This window comes from Chiloscyllium punctatum, chromosome 37, assembly GCF_047496795.1.
Source record: "Chiloscyllium punctatum isolate Juve2018m chromosome 37, sChiPun1.3, whole genome shotgun sequence".
Lineage (NCBI taxonomy): Eukaryota > Metazoa > Chordata > Chondrichthyes > Orectolobiformes > Hemiscylliidae > Chiloscyllium > Chiloscyllium punctatum.
Window position 1 is genome coordinate 53847063 of NC_092775.1, and position 13116 is coordinate 53860178.

At 43.3% G+C, this 13116-nt stretch overlaps 1 protein-coding gene across 1 annotated transcript in view; it reads left to right on the forward strand.

Annotated features, from left to right (window-relative positions):
- The window catches only part of LOC140462783 (piezo-type mechanosensitive ion channel component 2-like), a 423249-nt gene that overhangs the window by 279286 nt on the left and 130847 nt on the right, over nt 1–13116 (forward strand). The window contains exons 43-46 of the mRNA XM_072556051.1: nt 1892–1988; nt 3447–3615; nt 9065–9154; nt 10230–10348. Coding sequence (XP_072412152.1) covers nt 1892–1988; nt 3447–3615; nt 9065–9154; nt 10230–10348 — 475 coding nt within the window. The remainder of the gene's footprint in view (nt 1–1891; nt 1989–3446; nt 3616–9064; nt 9155–10229; nt 10349–13116) is intronic.

The window sequence follows — 13116 nt, forward strand, 5'->3', positions numbered from 1 at the left end:
TAAACTCATTCAGAATGTTAGGAGGGATGGGATACAGGGAGATTTGGTTGTCTGGATACAAACTGGCCGAAAGAAACAGCGAGTGGTAGTGGATGGAAAGCATTCCTCCTGGAGGTCGGTGACCAGTCGTGTCCCGCAGGGATCTGTTCTTGGGCCTCTGCTCTTTGTACTTTTTATAAATGACTTGGATGAACAAGTGGAAGGGTGAGTTAGTAAGTTTGCTGATGACACAAAGGTCGGTGGTGTTGTAGATAGTATCGAGGGCTGTTACAACAAGACATTGACAGGATGCAGAGCTGGGCTGAGAAGTGGCAGATGGAATTCAATCTGGATAAATGCAAAGTGATTCATTTTGGAAGGTCCAATTTGAATGCTAAATACAGGGTTAAAGACAGGGTTCTTGACAGTATGGAGGAACAGTGGGATCTTGGGATCCACATACATAGATCCCTCAAAGTTGCCACCCAAGTTGATAGGGTTGTTAAGAAGGCATATGGTGTTTTGGCTTTCATTAATAAGGGGAGTGAGTTTAAGAGCCAGGAGGTTATGCTGCTGCTCACTTGGACCACACTTGGAATATTGTGTCCAGTTCTGGTCACCTCATTATAGGAAGGATTAGATTAAATTAGATTCCCTACAGTGTGGAAACAGGCCCTTCGGCCCAACAAGTCCACACCGACCCTCACCTACTCCCTTACTAATGCACCTATCACTATGGGCAATTTAGCATGGCAAATTCACCTGACCTGCTTATCTGTGGACTGTGAGAGGAAACCGGAGTGCCCAGAGGAAACCCACGCAGATACAGGGAGAATGTGCACACAGTTGCCTGGTGCTGGACTCAAACCTGAGTCCCTAGCACTGCAAGGCAGCAGTGTTAACCACTGAGCCACTGTGCCACCCCAAGGACGTAGGTGCTTTAGAGAGGGTGCAGAGGAGATTTACCAGGATGCTGCCTGTATTGGAGGGCTTGTCTTATGAAGAGAGGTTGAGTGAGCTCGGACTTTTCACACTGGAGAGAAGAAAGAAGAGAGGTGACTTGATAAAGGTGTACAGGGTAATGGGAGGCATAGAGCGAGTAGATAGCCAGAGACTTTTCCCCGAGGGTAGAAATGACTGTCACAATCATAATTTTAAGGTGACTGGAGGAAGGTTTAGGGGAGATGTCAGAGGGAGGTTCTTTACACAGAGAGTGGTGGGTACATGGAATGCACTGCCAGCGGTGGTAGTAGAGTCAGAGACATTAGGGACATTTAAGCGACTGCTGGACAAGCACATGGATGGCAATAAATTGAGGGGTGTGTAGGTTAAGTTGATCTTAGATTCCGATAAATGCACAGCACAACATTGTGGGCTGAAGGGCCTGTACTGTGCTGTACTGTTCTATGTTCTAACCGTTTCCACTTGACCAATAGTGTACACTTAGCAGTCGAGAATATACAATGAACCAAGTATGTGCATTTAGCTGAGGATGTGTACTAAACTGAGAGTGTATACTGAAGCAATGGTATCTGATTAGGGTAACTAATCCCTGACTATATGTTGTTAAGGCAGTGGTGGATAGCTTCTTCACTGCCACATGAGTCAAATGGTTATTGGGGGCAGACAGGAACGTGGAGTTGAAGCAACTATCACTTGGGCTATGATGTTATTAAACGGCACAGTAGATTTCAGGGGCCGAATGGTCTTCTCTGATGTACATTCAAACGTTGATTTATGTTCCTGAGTATTGGTTCACACTTTGTTGATTTCTAGTACAAGCGAGACAGGAACCTCAATCCGAAAAAGGGAGAGCAGGATTTGAGCTTAGCACTGAGAACATGAAATGACAGTTATTGTGACAAATTATTCAGGATTTATTAATTGCTAATCAGCAATTGCTCTTCGGCAGATTGGCTCCTGTGTCTACTTGAAGAGTTTGCTTGAGAAGAACTGTTGGGTGGTACAGACATTCGGCATGGCCTGCACGATCAAAGATTACAATCTCCGTAAGTGACGACTGTTTCATCCATTGCTCAGTAATGTTAGAAAGAAATAAACTCCTTGTGTAGGGATCCAGGATGTAAGGACCACTTCACTGGCTCTGACTCATCACACTGCTTGTAGTATTGAATAACACAAAAATATCCTGTAAACACATGAGGAATGCAGGTCAATCTATTCAGCCCCAGCACAAACTCCGTTCCCTAGTCACTGACAATATCCATCCCCTTAGACCCAGCCTGCTGCCAAACCAGATTCTTCCCACCTCCAGCATGCTGTTTGACATCGGTTAAGCCTAACCTATTTAACCCTAACCTTTGCTGACATATAATGTGTACCAAGTTTTGCTCACTCCAACTGCCCTGCTTGCTACGTTGGTTCTGATTGGGCAAGGTTTTGATTTTAAAATCTCTCTGCATTTTGCAACCCCAACATGGGCTCTCTCATTCCCATCACACTAATGTCCAAGGTTTATTAGACTGGAGGAAGATCTCCACATACTTCCAGTTCCAGCTTCTTGCCAGTCTTGTTAGACTGTGTGCCAGCTCTCACGACCCTAGTGTCTTCACACATAAAGGCCGGCTGGAAAGACACTGGGAGGCAAGCAGTGCCTATTGAACCTCGGGCTTAATGGTAAGGTCCTGGGAAGTGTTGCCGAACAAAGAGACCTTGGGGTGCTGGTTTATAGTTTCTTGAAGTTGAGTCACAGGTAGGCAGGGTAGTGAAGAAGGCATTTGGTACCCTTGTCTCTGTTGGTCAATGCACTGAGTATAGGAGTTGGGGGGTTATGTTGTGGCTGTACAGGACATTGTTTAGGCCTTTTAGAATACTGCATTCAGTTCTGCTCTCCCTGCTATTGGAAGGATGTTGTAAAACTTGAAAGGATGCAGAAAAGATTTACAAGACTGTTGCTAGGGTTGGAGGGTTTGAGCGATAGGAAGAGGCTGAATAGACTGGGGCTATTTTCACTGGAGGGTCGGAGTTTGAAGGATAACTTTATAGAAGTTCATAAATCTTGAGGGGCGCGGATAGGATGAATAGCCACGATCATTTCCCCAGCATAGGGAAGTTCAAAACTAGAGGGCGCAGGTTTAAGGTGAGAGGGGAAAGATTTAAGAGGGACCTAAGGGGCAGCTTTTGCACTCAAAGGGTGGTACATGTTTGGAATGAGCTGCCAGAGGAAGTGGTGGAGGCTGGTACAATTACAACATTTAAAAGGCATCTGGATGGGTGCATGAATAGGAAGGGATTAGAGGGATATGAGCCAAAAGCTGGCAAATGAATCTATATTAATTTAAGATATCTGGTCAACATGGATGACTTGGACCGAAGGCTCTGTTTCTGTGTTGTATATCTCTGTAACACTCATGTGAGCAGAAGGTTTCTGACTGGCTGGCTGCCTTTCTGTGGTTACGCATTGATTTGTAATGGAAGTTTACTATATTTTTGGTCTGTGTTTTCAGCAAATAAAGATGACTTGCTTGAAAGCTGTGAGGTTCCAAATAAGCAGGCAGGCATTATTTGGGACAGTACCTGCTTCCTCTTCCTGCTAGCCCAGAGGAGGGTCTTCCTGAGTTACTATTTCCTACATGTTGTGGCAGACCTAAAGGCTTCCAAACTGCTGGCAGCAAGGTAAGAATGAATTCCTGGAACCCATCGTATGTTATTGTGGACTGTGGCTAAAGCACTTCACCAGAGGCTCCTTCTCCAATGCTCACATCAATGAGATCCCACCTTCCTCAGCTGACAAGTACAGCAACTGGTGGACTTTGTCTCCATTTTGCTGTAAAACTACATCTCCCTATTTTAATTCCTTGTTGAAGCTGAATGAGTTGCTCTTACCTGGAATGATAATCAGGATCCCTGGTTTTCTCAGCACTGAAGTCCAGCCTTTATTAGATATTCCATATGTGGGGCCATGATTAGACTCTAGCGTCCATTAAATAATGTCATGGGATCTTAAATATCGATCCAAACAGTTAGCCAATATTTAAATCAGAAGCTGTTACCCCCAACAGTGTAGCACTCACTCAACAATGCTTTGAAATATCACATTAGATTACATGACCCAATCCTGGATTCAGTTTAAATCCACAGCCTTTTGAATCAGACAAAGACTAACTAATGGAACTTAATTAGATATTATACTATTGGATTTTTCAGATTCCACGACACTATTGTTACTTTGGGCATCACTATGCAAAAGTCATGTTCCCTCAGGAACAACAATGGGGTGGTACAGTGGCTCAGTGGTTAGCACTGCTACCTCCCAGTGTCAGGGACCAAGTTCAATTCCACCCTCGAGCAATGGCCTGTGTGGAGTTTGCGCATTCTCCCAGTGTCTGCATGGGTTTCCCCCAAGTGCTCCAGTTTCCTCCCACAGTCCAAAACTGTGCAGGTTAGATGGACTGGCCATGCTAAAATTGCCCGTAGTGTCTAGGGATGTGTGCGTTGGCTATAGTGTATGTGAGGATAGGAGGATTGGTCTAGGTGGGATGCTCTTCAGAGGGTCTGTGTGGATTTGATGGGCCAAATGGCCTACTCCCACACTGTAGGAATTCTGTGATTCTCAATTATTATAAAAACAATCTAAATTTCCAAACAAAAGACAGAAATGAATAGGCAAGTATATAAATGTGAAGCTCAGTGATTGTTGTGTGTTGCACTGAGTAAGACTAACTGCATGTAGCCATTATTGAACAATGTTCTTTACACTTCCCAGCAGAGAGAGGGCAGAAGGGAGGGAATGAAATCCCTATATACTGTATAGCAATATATTATACTACCTCCTCATTTTCAAAAGGAACTTTGAATATAAAATAAGACAATACCTGTACATAATTCATGGGCAGGTAGTGGCTTAGTGATATTGTCACTGGCCTAGGTCAGTAATCCACAGGCCTAGGCTAATGCTCTGGTGAAATGAGTTTGAATCCCATGATACCAGACTGTTAAATTTGAATTCAGTAAAAGCCAAGATATTTAAAGTTGGCTTAATGATGACCATGTGATCAATGTCAACACACACAAATATACAACTAGTTCACTCATGTCCTTTAGTGAAGGAAATCTGCTGTCCTTACCTGGTCTGGCCTATATGTGATTCCAGAGCCGCAGCAATGTGGATGATTCATCACAACCCTCTGGGCAATTAGGGATGAGCAGTTAGGAATTGCTGGTCCAGCTGGCAACACCAACATCCCATTGATGGAAATGAAAAATAATAATTTCCCAGAGTGCAGTATGACAAAACTAATTCTAACAATTCATAGGCTGAGGTGCAGAATTGATTTTGTTTTGTAATTACAACTAAAACCTATGTGGCCAATATTTCCAGAGTAGTTTACATATAAATAGTTAATACATTTACTTAGTACCAGTATGTCTTTAACACAAATATCAGCATTTGGCAAGAATTATTGAAAGGAGCTTATTCCTTTTACTTCCTCTTAATTAAACTATCTGACTGCTATAGTTTTCTCAGAGCAACAAGAAATACCTGTTTCCACTCTCCAAGGCCAATAGAAGTATTGAGAGTCGGTGAAATGGGAAAATATGTCTCAGAATAAGAAATAATCAAAGCTTTTCACAATCTTTGCATCCAAAGGTTAAACACGAGGGGAAGAATCATATATGGGTTCTGAGGAATGTGAGCTGTGGGTGGGTGTGTGGCATTGCGTTGTGGGGATAATCACCAGCCTCCAAGAGTCCCAGGTGGGATTCAATGACAGAGTTTATTGTACAAGGAAATACCAGAGCTCCAGGGAGAGAAAGACACCGACAGCACAGAGGTCAGCTGTGAGTCTTCTCTCAGCTCGGAGCACATGTCAAGATACTTATATACATTTTGTAACATAATAGGTCAGTGACGAGACTATTGTCTCTGTAACATGGTTTGTTTATTGTAAACACTGCAGAATCGTTAACGGTTTCAGTCCAGTCATTGTCAGTTCCAGCGCAGTCTTTGTTCATTTCAGCACGGTCGTTGTCAGTTTCAATGTCTGCGTGGAAGTCCATTGCTGTAGTAATGGGCACTAATCGTTCTTCCTGAGAAGGACAATTACTGCAACCCTGACTATTATCACTCTGTAGGAGTTAGTATCAAACTGTTAGCATTTCTATCAAAGGTGTTGGCTGGACCCAGACACTTCAGTGGGCAGTATACACTATCGATGTGTATTGTCTCCCCCACCTGCCTTAAACTAATCAACTATGTTGTGAGTGCATTGTGCTGGCATTCTGGCGGCCCCAGGCAGTGTCTGTATCTGCTCTGCTGTCTCTCTCCATATTGAGGTCCGGCCACCATCTTGTATGTCAAATGGCCAACTTATGGCTCAGTGGCCATCTTGTGTGTCCGTGTGCCAACTCCCATTTCAGCACAATCAGGCAACAGATTCAACGAGGCCTTGATATTGAGATCATCTCATCTCACTCCATCTTTTATGCTTTCCACAAGTGGCATGGTGAGATTCTCACTGGGCAAGATGTTCCATGACTTGTTAATGCCACAACTCCCCTCATTAATATTCAGACTTCCCGAACTCACTAAATAAGCTCAACGTGGGGAAATCGCACTAGGAACCTGGAGTATGTATCTTATGGATTCAGTTTGCCACTTGCTCCCAATTTACCTCCATGTGGGAAACCAGGCACAGACTCCACATCCCCTTTGGGCTCTGTCCGCATTTACAGACAGTGGCATCCGACATGTTCCAATCTTGAAGAGCCCTCATGGTATAACTCTGATTCTGCACTTGAATTATACCGACAACTCTGATTTTAATGCTGTAGATACTGTGTGATCAGGAACACACACTCAGCTCATGGACTGGATCAGACTATGCCTCCATGCCCTTTGCTAATCGTCATAGTACACACTCAGTGTAAACCTACATGGAGGCTGACCGCGGCTGTGCCTTGCATCGCTTTGCCTTTTTGTGTTTTGCCCCCTTAGCTAGATGTGTGAGGTTCATCTTGCTGTACTGTTTAGTGCAAACAAAGCCTGGCAGATTGTCTTCGTTCTCAGCAGACTTCAGTACAGTCAAGGAGGACAGCTTCCACTCAGAAGCTCCCAACACAGTAACTCAAAGGCAGCCTTCAATACCAGTCCAGGCCCTACTCTGAGAGGTGAGGACTATGAATCTCTCCTCATAAGGGGTGAGGAGCTCACCACTCACCTGGACTCTTAAGAGGCAGATATATCGGGAGATGAGGTTCAATGCAGAGAATGTAATATGATGCTTGGAAGAACACTGAAAGATAATATAAAAGAGAGGATACAATTCTAAAGCAAATGCAGGAGCAGAGGGACCTGTGTGCAGATCATTGAAGGTGTGGGACAAGTGGAGAGAGCACTAAATAAAGTTTAATAGTCTCAGCTTGATTGATGGGGAGATAGAGTGAGGAGATGATGTTAAACTGGTACAAGATGTTTGTTAGACCTCGATTAGAGTATTGTGTACATTTGTGGGTGTCACATTCTAGGAAAGATATGAATGCATTGGAGAGAGTGCAGAAGTAATGTACAAGAATGTGATGTTCCAGGAATGAGAAACTTCAGTTTGAGGACAGATTGAAGGAGTTGGAACTGTTCACCTTGAAGATAAGAAGGCTCAGATAAATTGTGATAGAGGTTCTCAAAATCATGAGCCAGGCTGGGTAGTGTAAATAAGGAGAAACCGATTCCACTCTTAAAAGAAAAAAGAACAAGAGGGAATAGGTTTAACGTGCAAAAGCAGCAAGAATGACGTAAACAAAAACTTGTTTGCACAGCCAGTAGTTAGCATTGCCAGGAAATGTGGTGGAGGCAGGTTAGGTTGAGGCATTCAAGAGGGCCTTGGATGGTTATTTGGACAGAAATAGTGTGCAGGGATATGAGGAACAGGCTGGAGACTGGCAGTAGGGAATAGAACTGGTGCAGGCACAATGGGCTGAATGGCCTCTTTCTGCACTGTAAACAGTTCTGTGATTCTGAGATGAAAATGAGTAGTGCTGGACCACGTTAGGAAGTGTCCTGAACGAGGGAGTTGGCAGCACAGAGGATAGGCAGGGTTAGTGGTGTTGGGGGTAGCGCTGGGTGAGTGTAAATGAGCAAACATGTTGCAAGCAATAGTGAGATTGGGAGAACATGAGTCTTGGTGGGAAATGGGTGCAATAGCAGAGATAGACTGAGTGTGAGGTATCAGAGAGAAGATGGTTAGTAGAATAAAATTTAGAATAAAGAGCTGACACAATGGTCACCAAGTATTGTTGATTGTTGTAAAAACCAATTAATGTCCTTAAGGGAAGGAAATCTGCCATCCTAATCTGATCTGACCTTTGTGTGACTCCAAATCCTCAACATTATGGTAGGGGAGTTCAAATCTTAGGGGTGTGTTTTTAAGGTGAGAGGAGAAAGATTTAGAAGGGACCTGAGGGATAACTTCTTTACACAGAGGTGGTCCGTATGTAGAATGAACTGCCAGAGGAGGTGGTAGATGCTGGTGCAGTTATAAGATATTTGGACAGGTACATGAATAGGAAAAGTTCAGAGGGTTATGTGCCAACTGCAGCAATGGTGGGATTTGTTTGATGTGGGAAACTGATCAGATGAGCGAGTTGGACTGAAGGGTCTGTTTCCGTGCTGTATGACTGTACCTTCTGGGAAAGTAGGGAATGGGCAATAAGTACTGGCCTGGCTGGCCATACCCACGTCAATGGATGGATTAAAGACCAACTAGACTCTGAAAATCAAAAAAATAGCCCTCAAATCAAGCCATTGAAGATGTTTTATGGTTGATTAAGTAAGAAATAATGAAACATGCTCAATTTCAGTTAGATTTTGTTCAATAACATTGTTTGCACCTCCTATCAGAGGGGGCAGTAGATGTGACTCCAAACCCATTGCAATGTCCTTGATTCTTGACTGCTCTGTGAAATGGCCAACCAAGCCACTCAGTTTAAGGACAATAAGGGATGGGCAATAAATTCTGGTTTTGTTGGTGATGCCCACATCTCATGAGTGAAAATCGTTTAATAAAAAAAGCTGAGTTGATGAGCAAATGAGATACAAGTGATTCATACGTTTCTTCTGTTTGCACAGAGGAGCTGAACTATTTGAAGCTAAAGTTAAGAAAGGAGTTACAGCAAGACTAGAGAAAGAGAGCTTATCCATGGAGATGCTGAAAAAACAGTAAGTTTAATTTTAAAAATGATTAGCGTTGTACACGCACGAAAAGATACAATAAAATCTAGAGTTCCCTTACACTCTGATTTAACCCTGAGAAACCAAATTTACCCATCATTGTCTAAAGTCCTAAATCCCATTGTGAACCATGAATCCACTGATTGACCAAACAGTGGCAAATCTGTTGTCAAATAAAGGTACCCAATTATGCTGATGGAAATCAGTCAAAAGGAGTGTACACCTTTTTGTACATCTGAGTACATTCTGTACTCAGCAACATAAGGAGAGCCAAGAGAAAACCTGCCTTGGAGCATGTCGTGGACATTTAGGTGCTTAGAAGAAGGCGTCAATGTTAAACCCCTCGGAGTGTGTCACACTAATTTCTTTCTGGTAGAATGACAATGGTGGAAGGTAGTCTTGTACATTTTATTAGAATAACTTAATAGCCTAGGCAGGGATAAGATCTCTCCCCTTGATAGGGAGTCAAATGTTGGCCACTGTGATAGAAGCAATAAACCCAAATGGAATGTCAGGAGAAATTCTTATTCCCAGTGAGGGAACATTCAATACTGAGGTTCTTTTTGGAGCTAAAATAAGCGTTAAACTCAATCAGAAGGAATTATTGATTGGGTCATCAATGCTAATGCTGCAATTACAATGAGTGGGCAGGTAAATCTTGCAGCTAACTGAGAGACCAAGGGCTCACAGTGCGGCAGCCTCTGCGGTCGTTGGGTTATTTAGAAGCTAGTATGCTCCATTGTGTGAGAAAGAGAGGGGAACTATTGACCCTGTTTTCAGAAATTTCCTTCTGAAATAACTCCACAGAGGCCAGTATCTTGTCACCAAACCAGCAGTTATTTACATGTGGGAAGTTCTTGACTCTGCTTCAGCTCTGAGTGTCAGAATGTCTGAATGCCTGACACTCCCTTTTTTATTTGTCAGCCAGGATTCCCTGATTGGGGCGGTTAATCTGGTCCAGTCAGGGAACTCATATTCTATGAGGTCCATCTGCTGACCTCGTCATAGTCACCATACTTTCTCTTCTCACCTTTCCTCTTCCTCCTCCATCCCTCTACATTAGGATGGAAAGGATCAGGGCCAAACAGAAGCACCAACGAATGACAACACTAATGCCAAAACCTGGTGAGACTTCATATCGAATCAGTCGGCTCAAAGCAGAGAATCAGGGAGTGTGTTCAGGTATGTCTCCTTTCTTCAGAGTATTTCAAGTGAATAATTAACTCAATGGTTGCATATGTTACCCGCATATGGAGAATGAATTTCCTCTGAGAGTAGTGAATCTGTGGAATTCATTACCACATAAGGCTGACGAGGCTGGATCATTAAGTATATTCAAGGCAGAAAGACAGATTTTTAATCAGTAAGGGATTCGAGGATTATAGGGAAAAGGCAAGAATGTCGATTTGAGGATTGTTGGTCAGCCATGTTATCATTGAATGGTAGAATATAGTTGATAGGCCAAATGACTTCCTTTTGCACACAAGTTGGTGGTCACATGGAGACTATCTAGCCTGTTGGGAGAGGTAGCACTATAACTAGAGGCTGGGATCCTATGCTATTGGCTCCATATTAATCTCTGTGCCTCTGGATTGGTTGATTCTCCTGAGTTTCTGATTCTGATCAACTGGTTTTGATGTGTTTTTAGTTGGTAAAAATCTAGAAGAAACCATTCATAAATCTGAAGTTTGCTCATTCTTGCTTCTTGTGACCCATCTTAAATAAGACTATAAGACATAGGAGCAGAATTAGGCCATCTGGCCCATTGAGCCTGCTCCACTATTTGATTCTGGTTGAAATGTTTCTCAACCCCATTCTCCTTCTTCTCCCCTATCTCTGTCTTAAATGCACTCAATGATTTGACCTCTACAGACCTCTGAGGAGGTAACAAGCAGATTAGACCATGGAGAGCCAATGGATGTTATCTACCTGGACTTCCAGAAGGCCTTTGATAAGGTGCTGTACAAGAAGCTACTGAATAAGACAAGGGCCCATGGTATTAGAGGCAAGGTACTAGCATGGACAGAAGATTGGCTGTCTGACAGGAGGCAGAGAGTTGGGGATGAAAGCCAGTGACTAGTGGTGTTCCACAAGGGTCAGTGCTGGGACTGTAATTTTTCACTTTATAGATTAATGATCTGGATGAAGGAACTGGGGGCATTCTGGCTAAGTTTGCAGATGATACAAAGATAGGTGGAGGGGCAGGTAGTATTGAGGAGGCAGGGAGGCTGAAGAAGGATTTGGAGAGGTTAGGAAAGTGGGCAAAGAAGTGGAAGATGAAATACAACATGGAAATGTGTGAGGTCATGCACTTTGGTAGGAAGAATAGAGGCATAGACTATTCTCTAAATAGAGACCAACAACACAAAGACATTCGATTTGGCTGAAACTGGTCCATACCGACCAAAATATCCACCAACGCTAACCCCATTTCCTTGCACTTGGCCCATATCCTTCTAAACCTTTCCTAACCATGTATTTGTCCAAATGCCTTTTAAATTTTGTTAATGTACACACCTCAACCACTTCCACTGACAGCTCATTCTATATACGTACCACCCTCTGTGTAAAAAACGTTGCCCCTCAAGTTCTCTTTTATTCTTTCCTCTCTAACCTTAAACTGATGTCCTCTAGTCCTCGATTCCCCAACCCTGGGAAAAAGACTGTGTATTAACCCCATCTATACCTCTCATGATCTTATACACTTCTGTTAGATCCCCCCCTCAGTCTCCTATGCTCTAAAGAAAAATGAGGTAGTTGTCGAACATCTCCCTGTAACACATCACATTGAGTCCTGGCAACATCCTTGTAAATTTCTTCTGCATTTTTTCCAGTTTAATAACATCCTTCCTGTATCAAGGTGACTAAAACTGATCACAATGCTCCAGGTGTGGCCTCATCCATGTCCTGTACAACTGCAACATATCTTCCCAAATTCTATACTTAGTGCCCTGACTGATGAAGGCCATTGTGCCAAAAGCCTCCTTCCCTGCCCTGTCTAACTGAGACTCCATTTTCAGAGAACTGTACACCTGAACTCCAAGATCCCTCTGTTCCACTAAGGTCCTTAAGGCCCTACCATTCATCATGAAACTCCTATCTTGATTTGACTTTCCAAAATGCAAGACTCACGCTTACCTACATTAAGCTCCATTTGCCACTTCTCGGTCCACTTCCCCAGCTGATCAAGGTCCTGTTGCAATTTCTGATAACCTTCCTCACTGTCCATGATACCTCCTATTTTAGTTGCAACTGCAAACTTACTAATCATGCCTTCTACATTCTCATCCAAGCCATTGATAAAGATAACAAACAGTAATGGGCCCAGCACTGACCCCTGAGGCACTCCACTAGTCACAGGCCTCCAGTCCAACAAGCATCTTTCCACTAATACCCTCTGCTTCCTACCATCAAGCCAATTGTGTATCCAATTTGCCAACTCCCCCTGGATCTCATGCGGTCTAATTTTCCAGAGCAGCCTACCATGTGGAATCTTATCAAAGGCCTTACTGAAATCCATATAGACTACGTTTATTACCTGCTCTCATCAACCTTCCTGATCACTGCGTCGAAGAACTCTAACAAATTTGCGAGGCACAATCCCCCACACAAAAAGCCATGCTAACTATTCCTAATCAAATCCTGTCTTTCCAAATGCATGATATCTTATCTCTCAGAATCTTCTCAAGTAACCTACCACAGATATTACGCTTACTGGTCTGTGGTTCCCAGGTTTTTCTTCGCAGCCCTTCTTGAATAAGGGCACGACATTCACTACCCTCCAGTCTTCCGGGACATCACCCATAGCTAACGATGATGCAAAAATGTAAGCCAGTCTCTTCTCTAGTCTCTTGCAGTGTTCTTGGATATATCTGGTCAGATATAAGTCAGATATAAATTCAGGAAGCTGAAGTGCAAAGGGATTTGGGAATCTTAGTTTCTCTTAATGT